The following is an 18,678-nucleotide window of genomic DNA, read 5'->3' on the forward strand; positions in this document are numbered from 1 at the left end:
TTATTCATTGCTGATGGGAATACAACTTGCTTTCCAGTGGAAACAGTTTGGCCATAGCTACCAAAACCACAAATGTATTTTAATCTTTGATTCAGCAATTCCAGTTCAAGGTCATTTATCCAAAGAAACACTTCTACATCTGGCATACGTAGTGTTCTCCAGCAGTAGTACGGGTAAACGAGCAACGGTCCATTTACATGATGAAATGCAATGTAGGGAAATGCAATGATGGGAAATGAAATGAGGAAGGACCAAAATGGGGAAGCACTTTGGGTCTCCACATGTAAAGACCTCTCATGGGTCATGACTGCTGGTAGGGCTGACTCTGGCTGGTCTCTCCCTCAGACTTCGAGCTGGCTTCTTCGAGCACCTTGAGAAGTGGTTTGACCAGTGTTCCCTCAACACCCGGGTCATCGTGGCCTCCAAGATCGATGAGCTGGATTCAGAACTGGAGCTGCGTCTACACCTGCACCAGCCAAGAGCCCAGCAGATTGAAAAGGATATCCACAATGTCAGGGCAGGTACAGATGCTGCCTGGGAAGGGCTGCCCGGCCCCCAGCCCCTCCTTCAGTGCCTGCTCCACCGAGGCTCCATGTTCATTAGTTGCCCCAGTTTGTACCATGCAATGTTTAGCATGTTCTCATCACACCATGGAAGGTGTGCATGAGGGTTCTCACCTCCCGGGCTTGCAGAGAAAGGTAGTACTCAGAATCCTCCTGTGAGATATTTTTTTTTCATTTCCTCTTTTTTTCAAGAGGGTGTTAGAGTTGGAAATGTGTTAGAGGTGGAAGACTGTTTTAGCTCTTGGACCCCAGATCTGCTCATACACCTGTCAGATATACACCTGCATGGTGGATGTTCTAGAGGCAAGCTCATAGCTCAAGGATAGAGCTCTCAGTCTCAACTCCTGTGACTGTGTGATCCTGCACAGGTTACCTGACCTCTCTGACCCCTCTCTCACCTGCAGAAGGGGTTGATGGAGGTGTTAAGGAGGTGGTAATAACCCCTCTTTAAATGGTATAGTAAGGAATCATGAGCACCTGGTACAAGATACAGCCTCCAAAAGTGGTAGCCATTATTTCTACTTTATCATTTATCATACTTAAAAAGACATGCATTGCACACCTACATGGTGAGCTCTGTTAATGGGGGAGGGGGGCATGTTTTTAATACGATCCTTCTATGACCTCTGTTGGTTTTTCACCCAAATTATACCCCAACTCCTTCAAAGCCCTTTATCAGAGAGCCCTGTCACGAACCCATGCAGACTTCTATTCCTAGAGCAGGGAAAGAGTTGCGCAAGTTGACAACTGGCCTTGAATCCCAGTGCTTGTGGGCTCAGGCAACTTGTGTAGCACTTGGAACCTCATCGTTCTCATCTGGAAAATGTGTGCGCTAAATGCACTGAGGAATAAAAAGGGATTCTACGTGCACTGAGTAGAAGCTCCCTGAAGGCTGGCTCCCTTTCCTTCCCAGGCCCCCTGGCCCCATATACAGCGAGAAAAACAAGGCCAGAGAAGTGAAGTCCCAGCTTCACACCATTCATTTTTGGCAGCACTGGGACCACAGCACTTCTCCCACTTCAGATGATGGTGGGGTCAGATGGGGAACAGGGTGGGGTCTAGGGAGTCTCTGCTCATCTAAAGGCCTGTGATGGAGCCCTGGAAGCCCAGTCCTTGTTCTTGCCATTCCACCTTGGAAGACAGTTGGAATTCAGGCTCACTGGACATTAGTATCTGCTGATATAAAGAAGCAAACCCAGACTGCTCAGTACTGTACTTGCTGTTACCCCCCAGACCCTCTCATCTAGATCTCAGCCCTCCCCAGTACCCGCTGTGCAACCTGCCTGCTACTCAGCTGCTCCCCAGACTCTCCATCTCTCTGGCTTTGTTCCCTCTGCTCTGGGCAGGGTGTCTCCACCAACAGGAGCTCCCTGCTCATGGCCAGGCCTCCTCTCTAGCCCAAGCCCTGACGAAGGCAACAGGGGCAGGACAGGGGGCCTTGACCTAAATCATTCCTGTTCTTCAGCCGGCCTGGGAGAGGCAGCAGGCGGGCCTTGTTCCAGGAAAGCAATGTGTTGAGGTGAGTCAGGTCCCAGGGGCCCCAGCTCTCCTAATCCTTTTTCAGCTGAGCTCTTGCTTCATCAAGAGCGGTTGGACAGCCACTGTGCTGGGGTGACCGAGACGCTGAAGAAGGAGAGGCTGATGTTCTGCCAGTTCCAAGAAGAGCAAAACATGAGGAGCAAAAACTTCCGCCTCAAGATTTATGACATGGAGCACATCTTCTTGAATGCCACCAGGAGCCAAAAGTAAGGGGTTCTGGGAGTCTCCATCCTAGCTATGTGGCTCTGGAATCCCAGCTAGGCTGATGTTTTCAAAGGAGACACCCTCCCTGCAGACACAGGAGCAGAAGGCACCGCCAGAGCCTTCTTTGAGTTAAAGTCTTCAGGAGAGTCAAGTCAAACTCTATGTGAAATATTGCTTGGGAAGACAGGGAATGAGCAGCCAGAAAGCAAAAAAATACACACAGGTACCATGCAAGGGTGCAAACCATGTGCTATGAAATATCAGTGGTGGGGAAGATCATGTCCCCTCAGGGAAAATCAGGGACGACTTCCTGAAGGAGACAGCATTGAAGATGAACTCAGAGGATCCCTGAATGGAGAAAGATGAGAGAGGGTTGAGTTCCGAAATCAGGGAAAGAGCACTGGCCCAGCTCAGTGTAGGAGTGTGCTCAGGCCAGAGCACACTCAGCAAGGCACTCTAGGGAGGCCATTTGGGATATAACATGGAAGCCTCAGGCAGGTCACAGGGAGGAGGCTGGCAAGTGTCTACACAGCCATCAGGTGCATGAGGGACAGCTGGTTCTGGTGGACTTGGTTATAAAGAGGACACACACAGGGCAGTCTTTTGGGGGATCACAGGTGCAGGAATCACCTTGCAGGGGGTCAGACACAGCCCACTGGAGCAGGGACAAAGATCCAGTAGGATCTTCTGGGTTTCTTTCACTAATGGATGGCAAGGGTCAGAGAGAGAAGGATCCTCTCTGATCCAGCACACGCAGGGTGTGTCTTGCAGACACTGGAATTTTGAATTTCCTTCTACGGCCCCTTTGCTACCCAGAGGAGCTGGGCAGCTGGGCACAGCTTATGGAGCCCAAATAGACTCCCATGAAGTCCTCTTTCCAGGCCCAGGTCACTACCCTGCCCTCTCATGCCCACCCCAGGAAGGTCACCAATCACCACCCACCCCTCGTCTGTCCCCAGGCTGGTCACCATCCACACCTGTCCCTCCTGTGTCCCCAGGCTCATTATTATCATGACCTGTCCCTCCCTTGTCAGCCAGGGTGGTCACCATCACCACCTGTCCCGCCTGTGTCCCCCAGGCTGGTCACCATCCCCACCTGTCCCTCCTGTGTCCCCCAGGCTGGTCACCATCCCCACCTGCCCCTCCCACATCCCCCAGGGTTGTCCCCCATCACTGTCCTGTCCCTCTTCTGTCTCCCACAGGCTGGTCATTCTCAGCAACACACTGCACCGGGAGTTGCTTAGCTATGTCGATGTCACCCAGGTGTCCCTGCGCAGCTTCCGGCAGTACTTGGAGGAGAGTCTGGGCAAACTCCACTCCTCAAATATTGAGTTCATCAAACACTGCAGGTGGGAGCCATTGTCCAGGACCTCTTCAGGCCACCTGAGTTTCTCTGTTGGGATGTGTGCTTGTTTCTCCCTTAATTTTTAATGTTGACAAAATATACATAACCTCAAACTTACTCTCTTAACCATTTTTAGGTGCACGAATTAGTGGCATTAAGGATGTCCTGGTTATTGTGCTACCATCACCACCATCGGTCACCAGAACTTTTTCATCTTCCCAAACTGAAACTCTGTACCGTTAAGCAAGAACTCCCCATTCCTCTCTCCCCACAGTCCCTGGCAACCGCCCTCCTGCTTTGTGTTTCTGTGAATTTGAAACCTCTAGGTGTCTCATATAAGTGGAATCATATATCTGTCCTTTTCTTGCCTGGCTTATTTCATTTAGCATAGTGTCTTCAAGGTTCATCCGTGTTGTATCATGGGTCACAAAATTATTCCTTTTTATGGCTGGATAATGTTCCATTGTATGCATGTATCACATTTTGTTTACCCATTCATCCGTTGGTGGGCATTTGGGTTGTTTCCATCTTTTGACTATTGTGAATAATGGTGATAGGAATATTGGTGTACACATACCTGTTCAAGGTCCTGGTTTTAATTATTTTGGGTATTGCTGAATTAAATGGTAATGCTACGTTTCGTTTTTAGAGGAACCATCATACTGTTTCTACAGCAGCTGCACCAGATTGATTCTCACCAGCAGTGCACAAGGGTTCCAGTTTTTCTACATTATTACCAAGGCTGTTACTTTCTGGCATTTTTTGTTTTTTATAATAGACCTCTTAACGGGTGTGAAGTGGTACCATGTTGTGGTTTTGATTTGCATTTCCTTGACGATTAATGATGTTAACCTTTCCCTGTGTTTATTGGCCATTCTTTCCCCTTATTTTTACTCCTGTAATCTTAATCCTGGATGACAGTAATCCTGGATTTAGTCTTTGACATTTATGAAAGCTATCTTTATTTTTTAAGGCCTATGCTATTTTAAAAATCACAAATCTTTTAATCATTATAGCATAATCAAACACAGATTTTATATAAAGTACCAAGTGGAAGCCCTCCAAAAATACATCTTCTATGTGCCTTTACTTACGTATACATGAGCAAAAAATGGATAGTATTGTACAGAAATGGAGTCCTAGTACACACGCAGACCCACAGTCCCCACTACCACCATCACCAAACCAAGGTGATGTAGGGACTAAAGGAATTTCCTTTCCACCCCTGACGTTTCAACAATTTGAGCCAATAAAACAAGGTCAGGTGTGGTGGCTCACGCCTGGAATCCCAGTATTTTGGGAATCCGAGGCCAGCAGATCACCTGAGGTCAGGAGTTTGAGACCAGCCTGGCCAACATGGAGAAACCCCATCTCTACTAAAAATACAAAAATTAGCCCAGAGTGGTGGCGGGAGCCGGTAATCCCAGCTACTTGGGAGGTTGAGGTAGGAGAATCACTTGAACCTCCATGAGCTGAGATCGCACCACTGCACTCCAGCCTGGGAGACAGAATAAGACTCCATCTCAAAATAAATAAATAAATAATAAATTTAAAAAATAAACAGATTAACGAGAAAAAGGCACACCGATTTATTAACATGCAAGTGTTTAGGAGTCACACAAAGTTTGAAACTCAAAGAAAGGCCAGGTGGTTGAAGCTTAAATATCGTCTTGAGAAGGGAGTGAGAAATGGGAGATATAGAAAATTTTAGAGGAAGAGAAAATGATGTTTAGGGGAGATTAATGGAGCAAAAGAACAGACAATAGCCTGGGACCAAACCCGTCCGGGCTCTGGGCATGGTGTCAACTCGTCTTCCTTCCCGCAACTATGCATCAGTTTCTCCTGGTGGATGAGCTCTCTGGGGAAGGGGTTCACAACAGTTGAGTATCTTCTGGAGCATCCAGCCTTACGTTGGTAGGTGAACTTTAGAGAAATCTCTTCCCTGCATTTGCTGCTCCCCAGATACTCTCAGTTTGAAGTTTAAAGCAACACATTTTTGGGTATCATTTTCTGAGCCCTAACAGTGGGTACCTTCCATGTCAGTATCTGCAAAGCTTGCATTTGTTTTAAATATTATTAAGATTTTTCTGATTATATAGATTTTTAAAAGAAAATTTGGAAAGTAGCAGCGATTAGAACTATAATTTGACTTGTTAATCGTCTCTATCTTGCCTATCTCTACATCAGTCTTGCGTATTTTAGCTTCATTCTAGCTAATTTCTTTATATTATTCTTCCTAGTCACTGATTCACTCCGTAACTGTGTTGAACCCCCTGCAAATCTATTCATTGAATTTTCGATTTTAATTATTATAGTTTCCATTTGTAGATATATACACACATGTATATATGTATATACATACAAAAGTATATACATATAAAAATATATATACAAATAAAAAGTTTTTTTGAGATATTCTTGCTCTCTCAACCAGGCTGGAGTGCAGTGGTGTGATCTCGGCTCACTGCAACGTCCACCTCCTGGGTTCAAGCTATTCTCCTGCTTCAGCATCCCGAGTAGCTGGGACTACAGGCATGCGCCACCATGCCCAGCTAATTTTTGTATTTTTAGTAGAGACAGGGCTTCGCCATATTGGCCAAGCTGGTCTCGAACTCCTGACCTCAAGTCATCCACCTGCCTTGACCTCCCAATGTGCTGGGATTATAGGTGTGAGCCACCACACTCGGCCCATTTGTAGTTATATTTGACTTTTTCAAAACTGCCTGCTCCTTCCTCATGTTTTGAAGCTTTTTATTTCTCTAAACATCTTAAGCCTAGTTACTTTGTAGTTTATATCGGCTATTTCTAATATCTGAGGGTTTTGTGGGAGGTCTGTTTCTGTTCTCTATTGTTTTACTGGTTCTCATGTATGCTATCTTGTATCTTGTTTCCTTATCAATTTTTTAAACTACGAGTCACTCATTTTCTTTGGGACTTCATCTGTGGCATTCTTTGAGGCCTGGACTGGACATTGCATTCCTTCAGAGAGAATCCTTATTTGTTTCTCCCGGGTAGCCAAGGGGGCCCTGCCTACCCAGCCCCAATTAGAATTCTCTGTTTGAGTTTTTTTCGGGTCACTCCAGAGAATATGAATTCAGTTTGTAAATGTATATGAAGTCTAGTTTGTGTGATGAATTTTCAGGGGAGAGATATCTTTTCTTTCCTCCTTGCCCTCGGATCTAGACAGGAGAGAGTCCTGGAATCTGGTGGGGCTCATTTCTTCCTCGGTCTCATAATGCAAGGGTTGTCCTCTGCATCCAGCCCCAGGCTATCCCTTCACCTGTGCAGTCATCAAGACTGAACTCCAAGTCTCTGGTGCAAAGTTTTGGCTTCTGGTGCCACCCACATTCCAAGGTCCCTTCTAGTTTCACTTCATCTGGAATTCTTTTTTTTTAAAGAGTCTTACTCTGTCGCCCAGGGTAGAGTGCAGTGGTGCAATCTCAGCTCACTGCAACCACTGCCTCCTGGGCTCAAGAAATCCTTCCATCTTCACCAAGTAGCTGGAATCACAGGTGGACACCACCACACCTGGCTAATTTTTTTTACTTTTTATAGAGACAGGGTTATGCTATGTTGCCCAGGCTAATCTTGAACTCCTGGCCTCAAGTGATTCGCCTGCCTCAGCCTCCCAAACTTCTGGGATTATAGGCATGAGCCACTGTGCCCAGCCGGTTCATGAAGAATTCTTACCTTTACGCAGCTCTAAAAAAACTATTTTTATTTTGTATTTTGTTTCAGTTGGGTCTGTTAAGGCCTCCAACCTGATAAACTGACAAAAACAGAGATTCTGCACTGTTGATGAATCCTACTCCTGTCCTTAAGCCATCTGCACTCATCTTCCCATCGTCTCGAACTCTAACCTGAAGCCTAGATTAAAAGTATTTGGGAGAGATGGGAACTCTCAGGTCTGATCTGTGGCTTTTATTTCTCTCTGATTATTTTCAGATTGTTTTCAGAAGGAGGCAACTTTTCTCCTAAAGAAATCAATTCACTGTGTCGTCGACTGGAGAAGGAAACCGCCCGGATAGAGTTAGTTGAAAGTATAATCATGGTCAACATGGAGAAGATGGAAAACGAGTACCTGGACCAGGTGGGGCCCCCAGCCAGGCCCCAGGCCAACCCCTTCTGCAGTATCCCTTGCTCAGCTCCCTCTGAAGGGAGAGCCAAGCCCTCATCCAACCATTCACTGGGCCTGTACCCTTCCTCTTTCAGAGTCCAAAAGGTTCAGATTAAGCCCCTGTCCTTTACCCTTTATCTTTCTGTACAGGCCAATGATGTCATCAACAAGTTTGAAAGCAAATTCCATAACCTGTCCGTGGACCTTATTTTCATAGAGAAAATCCAGCGGTTGCTGACGAATCTGCAAGTGAACATCAAGTGCCAGGTAGGATAGATTCATTCTTCATCACGGATCTTTATCACACACACCTGCACACTAGGCACTGTCCCGGGTGCTGGGAGGCCGTGTGGTCTCTGTCATGTGTGTGGGACTTGCTCTCGAGCCAGGAAGACAGACACATTTTTTTTGTTTTTGAGACAGGGTCTCACTCTGACCCAGGCTGGAGTATAGTGGTGTGAACATAGCTCACTGCAGCCTCTACTCCCAGGGTTCAAGCAATCCTCCAACCTCAGCCCCACAAGTAGCTGGTAGTTCCAGCCAGCAGTCACATACCACCATGCCCAGCTAATTTTTTCTATTTTTTGTAGAGATGGGGTCTCCCTGTGTTGCCCAGGCTGGTCTCGGATACCTGGGCTCAAGCGATCCTCCTGCCTCAACTTCCCAAAGTGCTGGGAATACAGATGTGAGCCACTGCACCTGGCCAAAAATGAAATCTTAATAACTGCAAATATTTACTAGTTATTGAGCACCATGCATCCTGCTAACCAACTTATTTCAATTAGCTGTCTTAGTCCTCATAAGAACTATGGGAGGCAAGTACTGTTTTTATCCCCATTTTAGAGATAAACTGAGGAGCATTTTAGTGACTTAGGTAGGAACACGGAGCTCTTGAAGGTAAAGTCAAAACGTGAACCCAGGTCTGACCGACACCAGAGCTTATGGCCATAACCACAAACAGACCATCTGTCCAACAGAAGGAGAAGGTGGCTCCGTGGGGATGAAGGGGCTCAGAGGCGAAGACTTAACCTGGACTAAGAAAGGGGGGCTTCCAGAGGCTTGCCAGAGAGGTAGGAGCCTGCCAGGTTGGCAGTGGGAAGTGAAGTGTGATGGAGAAAATCCAGGGGGCTGGAGCCCAGGACTGCAAGAGTGTGAGGGAGGAAGTGGGAAGCTCTGTATTTGGAGAGCACTAGCTGGCAGGCAGTGGGGACTGGGGAGGGTTTGGGTGGGACCATCTGTTCAGGGCTGTACTTGGAGGGTGTGGGGTCCTGGCCGCTGACCACAGAAAGGCTGGAGGTGGGTAGGAGTGGAGGCAGAAGTGGGAGGCCGAGTGGGAGAGAATCTGGCCTGGGCATAAGGTCGTCCGGGACACATTCTGATTCCAGAACTGAGTGGAAGTGGAACGGGTGAGACTTGGGGTACACTGGAAACGAAGGGCCTGGGTTATCTGTGTAGGTCAATACCCATTCAGGGAACAATGCTTGAGGACCCACTGGGGCTAGGACAAGCCGAGCTGAGGAAGACAGACCTGTCTTTTGAGAGTGGCAAGTGCAAGGTGATAAAAGAAGGGTTTGCTGGCATCTCAGGCTCTGAGACAGGGACTCTAGTCCCAGCCTCCTGCCCCCTTTTGCCCCAGGAAGTGTTTAATTCATCCATCTATGAAATGGGAATCATAAAAGCAATTCCTAATATCATGGCACCAATAAATGAGCTGATATATTCCAAACTCTTAACATAGTCCCTGGAGCATTGTGAATCCTCAGTGAAGGCAGGCTCTGGTAGAGGCCCCAGAAGAACCTCTCAGTCATTCCAGAAGCAGCAGGAGGCAGCAGCCAGGAGCAGAACCCACAGCTCCAGGGCACGTAACCGCACTCTTGTTTGAGGAGCATATTCCTAATGAGTCTCCAGCTGGTGCTGGCACTGATTCTTTTTTTCTGAGCTGATATTTGGGGACTGTTCACAGGGTACAGGGTTTGCATTTCAAAATATCTAACACCTGTGATAAACAAAATACATTTCCATCATGGACAATATTGGAAATATATAACAAATACATAACAGAGTAATCCATAATTCTACCACATAGCATAACCCCTGTTTAAGATTTTGATTTATTTTTAAGCTTTTTTTCTATGCATGAAAAGATGGGGATATTCTAAAATTGGCTGCTTGCTTTTTACACCAGTTTTAGAAGCTGTATCATCTTTAAATATTCTGCAAAGACACAATTTTGATGGCTTCTCTGTCATGGATGTGTTGACATTTTTACTTAAGCATTCCTTTCCAGAGGAAAATTTGGTGAATTTCACTTCTTGTTGTGAAAGATGGTACTGTGAGAAGTGCCCTTGCCAGGACAATCTGACCACATCCTTAGGACGCCTCCTGGAAGCCACAGTCCTGGGTCAGAGCATGACCTTTCCACAGTTCTCTAAGCTCTCCAGGGAGTTTTTACAGCCTTGGCCCTCCACTGCTGGAGGAGAGCCTGGTCTCCCAACTCCCTCAGCACACTGTGGGGTGCCAGTTTTGCTTGAACCTTACTTACTTGAGAGAGAGAAAAATCGTTTCAATGCAGTACAACTGCATAGCTTCCCCTGATTTCATTTTCTTCAGTGCTTAATCAGTTTCTCAGATGGTGTGTTTCACTGAACATTTCCCAGATCACAATATGTATTCTAGAAACAAAATCTCGGAACCTCTGGTTTTCCAGGTGGCAAAATCCAATTCGCAAACAAATGGATTAAATTTCTCTCTGCAACAGCTTCAGAACAAGATAAAAACTTGTCAAGAGTCCAGGGGAGAGAAAACCGTAAGTGTTCAATAGATCCTGCATGTGAATAATAAAGATAGAGCATGCTAGAATTATCAACGTGAAATAAACTTACATGTGTGTACAGGATTTCTCCAGCACAAGGTTGGTGGGGTGGGGCAGGGACATCTCCGAGCCTTCCTACTTAACCCCTGTTTCATGGAATGAAGAAAGGATCAGAAGAGAAAGCCGCCACTGTTTTCCACCCCCAGCCCCTCCCAGGTAGGCATGGAGCAGCGTCTAGTGATGGGGGAAGCCTGAGTCTGGATTCCTCTGACCTCACTCCCTTGGAATGTCACTAGGTGTCCCTTGCTGTGAGGAGAACTCAGTTCCATATGCATGACAGAAGCAGGGCCCTGCCCCATGAACAACCACTTTTTGTTTGACTTTCCACTTGCTTTTTTTTTTTTTCTCTGAGACTGAGTTTCACTCTTGTCACCCAGGCTGGAGTGCAGTGTGCAGTGGTACAATCTCAGTTCACTGCAACCTCCAGCTCCAGGGTTCAAGTGATTCTCCTGTCTCAGCCTCCTGAGTAGCTGGGGCTACAGGCACCCACCACCACACTGGCTAATTTTTGTATTTTTATTAGAGATAGGATTTCACCACGTTGGTCATGCTGGTCTCAAACCCCTGACTTCAAGTGATCTGCCCACCTTGGCCTCCCAAAGTGCTAGGATTACAGGCATGAGCCACCTCACTCAGCCCTACTTGCTTCCTTTGATTGTAGCACAGAAACTGGTTTTCTCAGTTTAAAGTATGGAAAGTCAGAATTGGAGCAGAGTTTGAGGGGAGCGTGATTCCAAGCGTTTACTCGGCCCTGATCCTCAGAGCAGGGTTCTGGGTGTCTACGTGCTTGTTTTTCTGCCATGAGTGCACGACTCTATCCCCGAGTCTGCACAGTGAAGGACAGCGCACCCTTCACTGATGGGGACCTCGGGAGTTCTCTTCCTGGATCTGCGGCTTCAACTCCGGGCAGATGACTTAAACTTGCTCCATTCGGTCTTCCCTGGCCTGTCACCCAGGCCACTCCTGGGAACCTTTCCTCAGCAGCCCAGCCAGGTGCTCCCAGAACCAGACACTCCAGCCTGAAGGTTCAAGAGTGGGAAGCTTCCTCCTCACCATTCCGTCTTTTCTCTACAATTTCAGTGACTCTGAGTTGCAGTTCTACTGTTACCACTGAGAGGATATCTATTTTTTTTGTCTTTATTGCTTTTTCTTATATAGTATATTGCATGACTCTTGAAAAAAATGTAAGCACTCACAAAGCATAGTTTGCAGAATAAATGTCCCTCTCACTCTTCTCATTTTCCACAGAGGCCCTCTAAACCCGCTTATGTATATGCATGCACATGTTTCTACACATCCACTGAGATTACTTGACCTGGAGTGCAGATGTGCAGAGGAAAGGTGGTCCCTATATTTTGTCTGTGACTTACCTGGTCTCCTTTGTGAGCCCCCTAAATGGGGAGCAGGGGGAAAATGTGGTTAATCAGCTGTGACTTTTCAACAGGCTCCTTAAGCCAGCTCTGCCTCTCCAGAAAAGAAATGTCCAGTCTCTCACATTCCCGCCTCCCAACCCCTGCTCTGTCCTCTCCTGTTAGGGTGTTGAGTGGGTGCCAGGGGCTGCCCAACCTCCCAGCCAGGTAAGGAGCATGTGAATATGGGTGTGCAGGCATTCCTGTGTTGATGGAAGAGGCTGGCTGGACAGTCTGTAAAGCAGGGATCAGGGGACAAGGTGATGCCTTGAATATGTGGCGAGAGGGAAGATCCTTGCAGTCGCATTTCTGCACACCTGCACACCTGTGGGGTGCTGCTCCGAGGGGATGCGTGTTAGATGTTGCCATGGAGATGGCCAGATCACTCTCCTACACACTCCTGCACACCCTTGCCACCTGGATCAAATGTTTCCTTCTAAACATAGCGTGTTAGAGCCAAAGAAGATCCTAGGGAATATTGTGTGTCCTCATCTTACAGAAGGGGAGACCAAGTTGAGCAAGTTTAGGTCATTTGCCCGGCATTGAACCCACAGATCCAGGAAGAGAACAACCGATGTCCCCATCAGTGAAGGAGGCACTGTCCTTCACTGTGAAGTAAAGAACACCAGCAGAGCCAGCCCAGCCTTCCCGACTCCGCAGGGCCCTCCCTGCACATGAGGAGCCTCCATCAAGCCTAGAGGCATCTTCACCAGCCTAGCCCCTGTTCCTGCAGTTCCCACAGAATCTGCCCATCCTCCTGCAGTCTGCTTCCCCGGGGCTTCCTTCCTTCCTGTTCTCACTAGACGGTGACCACAGAAGAACTCCTCGGCTTCGTCCAAACTTGGAAAGAAAAACTGAGGCAGAGGATTCAGTACCTCAACTGCAGCCTGGATAGGTTGTCCATGACCGAACTGGTCTTCACCGTAAGGAATGGGATGGAGTGGCAGGAAATGGTGGGTGAGCTCTGTCTGGGTTCCCAGGAGACTCGCAGGGCTCAGCAGAGCCAAAGGGAAGAGGGGACTCCCAGGCCTCTGCTGGACATCAGGCCTACTGAGATGCCATGGAAAGATCACAAGCTGTGAAGTCAGAGCTGGATTCTAATCCCCAGTGGGCCACTTCCCTTGCACTGGTCTCGGAGGAGACCCCTCAGCTCCTGGCACTACCTCCCCTGCTCCATCAGGACCCTCACTCACCATGTCCACAGACTCTCAGGCCAGCCCCACTTCTCAGCCTCTTCCTTCCCACCAGCACCCAGGAGCAGCCCTGGCTTCTCCCCGTGCCATCCCCAACACCTCATCCAGACCCCCTGCCTCTTGCCTGCCTGGTGCCTACATCCTCTCACATCTCCTATGGTCCATTCCCCGAACGTGGTTGGAAGAGGCTGGCCTGACCATGTCACTCCCCTACCCTTGGGGCAAAGTCCACACCCTTTCACTGGGCACATAGCAGTCTCCATGGCTTGTCCTCCATGCCCCTTCATCCCTCTCACTCTGCCTACGATGTCACTCTCCACTTAGACTCCTCTCACCCCTTGGACTGGTTTGGGGTCTCCTGGCCTGTAGTCCAGCCTCACCTCCCCGTCAGTCTGCAGACCAATGTTGGGGGTCTCCATTTTGTAGGCCGTCTACCCTGAGACTGCAAGCCTCTATGGGCAGAGCCTGCGTCACCCCCACCCCTGCACACCCCTCACACCGGGCTGAGATGCTCAGCGAACTTCCAGAAGGCCCCAGGAGCTGATGGCTGTGGAGCAGAGCACTGCTAGGCCCTGCTCTCACCGCCAAGCCTTGACCAGCCTTCCTTCTGTGGGGAGACCCTTCCCACCATGTAGCCAGGACGAGGCATCCATCTACCTCTGGTGGGGTGTCCAGCAGCATGGGGCTCCAAGGGTCCAGCCTAGGACCTTCACTCAGGGGTTGACAGGCCATCACTAAGATGAGACTCAGAATGAAACAGGGAACAGCCTAGGCACCGTGGGCACCAATTCCACCCTTTCTCTAAGAACCTGCTCAAGGGGAGTTGGCCACCCACTCAGCCCAGCATTCACTCCCCTGATCCTTTGGTCAAAAACACTGACCGGGCACATCTGCAGGTCTCATTTCAATCTCATAGAATATGCTGGAACTTTTCTTTCACAGCACTGTTTCCAATTTTGGAGAAGCATTTATTGGTATGAGTGCAAGTTAAATGTCTTTCTCTTCTGACTAAACCACAAGCTCTGAGAGGGCAGGGGTCATATATGTCCTTCTGGCCCCTGTGTTCCTAGAACATGGGCAGAGACTTGTGAAGAACAGGCTCAGGGAAACATTTCTAAAGGCATGAATAATCGGATGAATGAATGAATGGTTCTGTAAGGGAGATCACTTTACAGAGGCGAAAACAGTAGCTCAATGAGGTCAGCCAGGTTTCCTGCAGCCATTCCACTGAGGCTGGGTGGGAAAGAACGTGAATTTGGCTCGCTGCCTTGCTGGCACCCGGGCCAGTCCTCACATACTCAGGCCCTTCTCTCTGGCCTGCAGAACACCATCCTGAAGGACCTGGAGGAGAAGAGTGACATCCTGACATCTTCAGAAGCCCTTGAAGAGGAGGCCAAGCTGGACCTGGTCACCCCTGAGTCCTTTGCCCAGCTGACCCGCATGGGGAAGCCCCTGATTGAGGACCCAGCTGTAGATGTGATCAGGAAGATCCTGCAGTGAGTGGCCCCCCGGAGTGCACCTGAGGCCCTGCTGCCCCGGCCCCTGGCCCTGGACCTTCAGGGACCAGCTTTGGGGCCCCGCACACTGGGGTTTCATGTGGTTCACCCCTGAGAGCCTGCAACCTCAGGCAACGGGCTTCCGAACCAGAGCCCCAGTTCCTCATCTGAAATGGGGCTCGTGACAGGACTGACCGACGTGGTGCTGAGGACTAACTGGGATGTTGCTCAGACCCCAGCCTGAGCTGTCCTCATGGTCACCATGGAAGAGCTCACACCCTTTCTTTTGGTTTCAGACTTCCCAATGCAAAATGGCCAACCCACCACTGTGACAAAGATCGGTCCCAGACAGGTAGAGGTGCACAGACTTGTGGGTCTCGGGGCGGCAGTGGGGGTGAGGCTGGCGGCACCGTGTGGCCCATCCTCACCTCCTGCCCTTTGCTCTTGTCCTGGGGCCTTGTCACCCAAAGGCTTCAAGCGACATCGGTGTCGGCCAGAAAACTCTGGGAAGAAGCTCCTGTCCAGTGCCAGTGCCACCTCTGCAGGCAGGTAGGACACGGGGCGGCCAGAAATGCTCCTTCCCAGTCTGTCTCTCCACACAAAGGCAGGAGAGACCCATGGCTTTCCCAAGCTTTTCTTCAGAAGGCACCACAGAGCTCACGGCTCTGGGACTTGATGGGGCGCAGTGAGGAGTGAGCTCTGACGCCGGCTTTAGTCAGGCACCATCCTTGGTTTGCTGGTTGTCCATGGTGCTGGTGGATCTCAGCCCTGCCACCTCCCACACACGGTCATGGTTAGAAAGACGGGGCTGATCGCTTTCCTGGAGGGACATCACAGAGCCGCACAAGAGTTCTGGGCCTTGGCGCCTGCCCACCAAGCCTCAGCAAGGTTGTTAAACTCGAAGCTGACCTCACATGCAGATTTTATGGAAGGGACATAGGGAAGCCCCATGGCGGAGCAGACTTGCTAACTCTTTGTGTCAACCTGGTTGACATGGGTTCATTCCTGGTTTTGAGAAGGTGAAGGGAATCCCTGTTTTGCCTTTCCCTCCAGAAGGTCTCATTGAGCATATGTGCTGCATGCAATGCGGAACGAAACAAAGACCAGCCACCAGGAGAAGAGCAAGGGCTATTGGCTCAGGGCTGACTGCAGCAGGGAGTCAGCCACCATCCAGAGTGCATCAGCAGAGCTCCCAGGACAGGAGAGGAGTGGGAAGTGTTGCCCTCCTCTCCAGCTGTGCCCTGGTTGGGGGTTGTGGCATGGGGAAGCTGGAGGCTGCCCACTGAAAGCAGGGCATCCCAGGTGATTGGTGAGGGGACATGTTTGACTTTCTCTGGTTGGTCCGAAGTTGGAAATGAAGGAAAAAATTAGGAAAGCTGTCATTTATTAATCAAGTCCTGCCTGTTTGGGGCCTACTGTTACAGGCAATAACAATTGATTAATGGTGATACAGACTGTCCCCAGAGATGACAGTCTCACTTCCTGCAAGTCTGACTTAGAGCAGGCTGACTTCCTGGGTGGCTTCCTGTAGATTAGGGGGTGGTCTCCTCGGTAGGTTGCTGCACATCGTGGGTCGGAGCTCTATTTTTATATGATCCAGCCATGAGCAGTTTCCGTGTTCAGACTCTGAGGTTACAAAAGGAAATCCATGTCACTAGGACTGCCAGATAAAAGAGAGGGCACCCATCTACACTGGAATTTCAGAACACCACCACCTATTTTTTTTTTTTAGCATAAGTATATCCTAAATACTGCACGTGATATACTAATGCTGAAAATCACTCTGTTAATATGAAATTCAGGTTTAAATGGGTGCACTGTATTGTTATGGCCAAATCTGGCAACCTGCTTGTGGCTCAACGTTTTTTCCTTTGGGTCCTCATCACAGGGAGGCAAGAATGCAAATTTCTGGACCTGAGCACCTCTGCCCCTCGCCCTCTCCCAGCAGCCATGGTTGGGTTTTAGCAGTTAAGGTGATTAAGGTTTCACCCCACAATAAGGTAGAGACTCAACAGCTGTTGAGAAGGGACACGTCTCAAAGGGCTGGACCCTGGAAATGGGAGTTGGGTTGCCCACGGGCAAGTCCCACACCTCTAGCAACTTAGGCAGGGATCCTGCAGGCTCAGACCTGCGTTGTGTCATCCACAGCCTCCAGACCACCCACCCACCTTTGTCCCACAGCCTCACACGGCACTCCAAGCCCAACAAAACGGAGAGAAAGTACCAAGTGCTCGGGGACAAGCCTCCTCCTCCTGCCGAGTGAGTGACAATGCCTTTCCTTTTGACTGTATTTAGCCTGTTTTGGGTTGGGGAGCAGCAAATGTGACTCAGCTGAGGAGAAAAATCAGAAAGGGGAAAGGGAGGTTCAAGCAGGGGATGGGTGAGAGGGGACAGCAAAGGTCAAAGTCAGTTTGTTTTGGCCCATTTTACCTAAATTTGTTGAGAAACATTTTCATCAAAATTTCACATTCTCTGAGCTAACAAGCACTTCCAGGTGGTAGGGCAGCAGATCCCCTTCGAGGTCTGAGCTTTTTTTTTGGAATGTTTTTCAGTGCTCTCCCCTGTTTCTCTTTTCCTTTATTGTAACTCTAGTGATTAAAACAAAAGCTGTTAAACTTAGTATAGCTTCATTGCAAGCAAACAACCAAAATTCCAAGTTCAGAAAACAAAAAGCCTTCAGAGAAAGTCAAGCTCCACAGTGGAGCTCCCCCTCCCCCTATATCAGAGATCACCCCCATAGAGTGTCCCCTCTCATCAGCCCTTTCACCCTGAGGACCTCATCTCTGGGGGTCATGAACTTCGCAAAGAAGTGTGGCTGTGACATCAGGCACCCAGGTGTAGCCTCCAGCTGGCAGGTAGACAGTTCCCTCGTCCCACACCCAGGGACACTCCTGCACCATGAATACTTTGGCTTTCTGTTCTTTATAGCTCGATGCAGGAGAATGTTTGGTCCTACATGAAATCCTGTTCATTTGAACTATTTATGAGTAATCATTCTTTCAGCTAATCAAGGCATTGCCAGCTGCAGGCACTGCAGTGGGGCTGGGGATTCCATGGTGCACAAGTACAGACAGGGCCATGTCCTGTGTCAAAAGATAAAGTCAGGCACATTAAAATGCTGGTGAGTTTATTTGAGCAGTCAGCTTTTCATGCATTGGGCATTGCCAGCCCCCCAGCGGTGTAGGGATCCACTGAGGGGACACCAGGGGAAACCTTGTATAAGGTGTTCACAGAAGCAAGGCAAAGAAAATATTTGCTTAAAGTGAGAAGTTCCTAGCTGACGATTTCTGATTAAGCTTACATTTCATTTTCCTAGACTTTGACCGTTCATTCTGAGTTGGGTTTGTTTTCTAGGTAGGAACTCCAGGCACTGGAGTCATTTCAGCTTGATAGCCTGCCATTTATGATCTTAAACCCTGGTGGCCTTCGCAGAGCAGACTGCTGGGAGAGATGGTGGTTAATCAGCCCAAATCCACCTGATTAGCATGCCATAGGGCTGAGGGGACTATTAATCAAAGAGCATTAAAACCAGGTGGTCGGAAATTGCTGCTGTCGTGGAGAGGGATCAGAGTGTGCAGAGGTCCTGGGGCAGCAGTGAGTAATTTCAAGAAGTGACCTTGAAACAGAGCACTTGGAGAGTTCTGCTTATTTGGTTTTGTCTATGTCGATGCGTCTAGACCAGGCCCCTCAGGGATCTGTCTTGTGTGTGTTGCAGGGATTTTAAGGGGATCATCTTGACCCTCCTCTGGGAAAGCAATGAGATCCTGCTGACGGTCGCAGAGGTAAGGACCACCACCCACAGCCTGTGCCTGCCCTGGAAGCCACCCCTTACTTCTGCAGTCTGCTGATCAGGCCACTTGGGGGAAAATGAGGAAGAGAGGATTCTACCCTCACCATGACCACAGCATCCCAGCTTCTGTTACCTCCTATGACTTTTTTT

At 48.9% G+C, this 18,678-nt stretch overlaps 1 protein-coding gene across 4 annotated transcripts in view; it reads left to right on the forward strand.

Moving 5' to 3' along the window:
* Positions 1-18,678, forward strand: part of CCDC180 (coiled-coil domain containing 180) — a 72,618-nt gene that overhangs the window by 41,564 nt on the left and 12,376 nt on the right. For 3 of the 4 annotated variants that reach the window (XM_074395068.1, XM_074395070.1, XM_074395071.1), the window contains 12 exons: positions 346-521; positions 2,128-2,308; positions 3,509-3,655; positions 7,597-7,741; positions 7,919-8,035; positions 10,476-10,574; positions 12,853-12,972; positions 14,566-14,738; positions 15,035-15,090; positions 15,209-15,287; positions 16,887-16,997; positions 18,454-18,520. In XM_074395068.1, the coding sequence (XP_074251169.1) occupies positions 346-521; positions 2,128-2,308; positions 3,509-3,655; positions 7,597-7,741; positions 7,919-8,035; positions 10,476-10,574; positions 12,853-12,972; positions 14,566-14,738; positions 15,035-15,090; positions 15,209-15,287; positions 16,887-16,997; positions 18,454-18,520 (1,471 nt within the window). The remainder of the gene's footprint in view (positions 1-345; positions 522-2,127; positions 2,309-3,508; positions 3,656-7,596; positions 7,742-7,918; positions 8,036-10,475; positions 10,575-12,852; positions 12,973-14,565; positions 14,739-15,034; positions 15,091-15,208; positions 15,288-16,886; positions 16,998-18,453; positions 18,521-18,678) is intronic. The other variant, XM_074395069.1, reaches the window with a different exon arrangement.

This window comes from Saimiri boliviensis, chromosome 2 (genome assembly GCF_048565385.1).
Source record: "Saimiri boliviensis isolate mSaiBol1 chromosome 2, mSaiBol1.pri, whole genome shotgun sequence".
Classification (NCBI taxonomy): Eukaryota; Metazoa; Chordata; class Mammalia; order Primates; family Cebidae; genus Saimiri; species Saimiri boliviensis.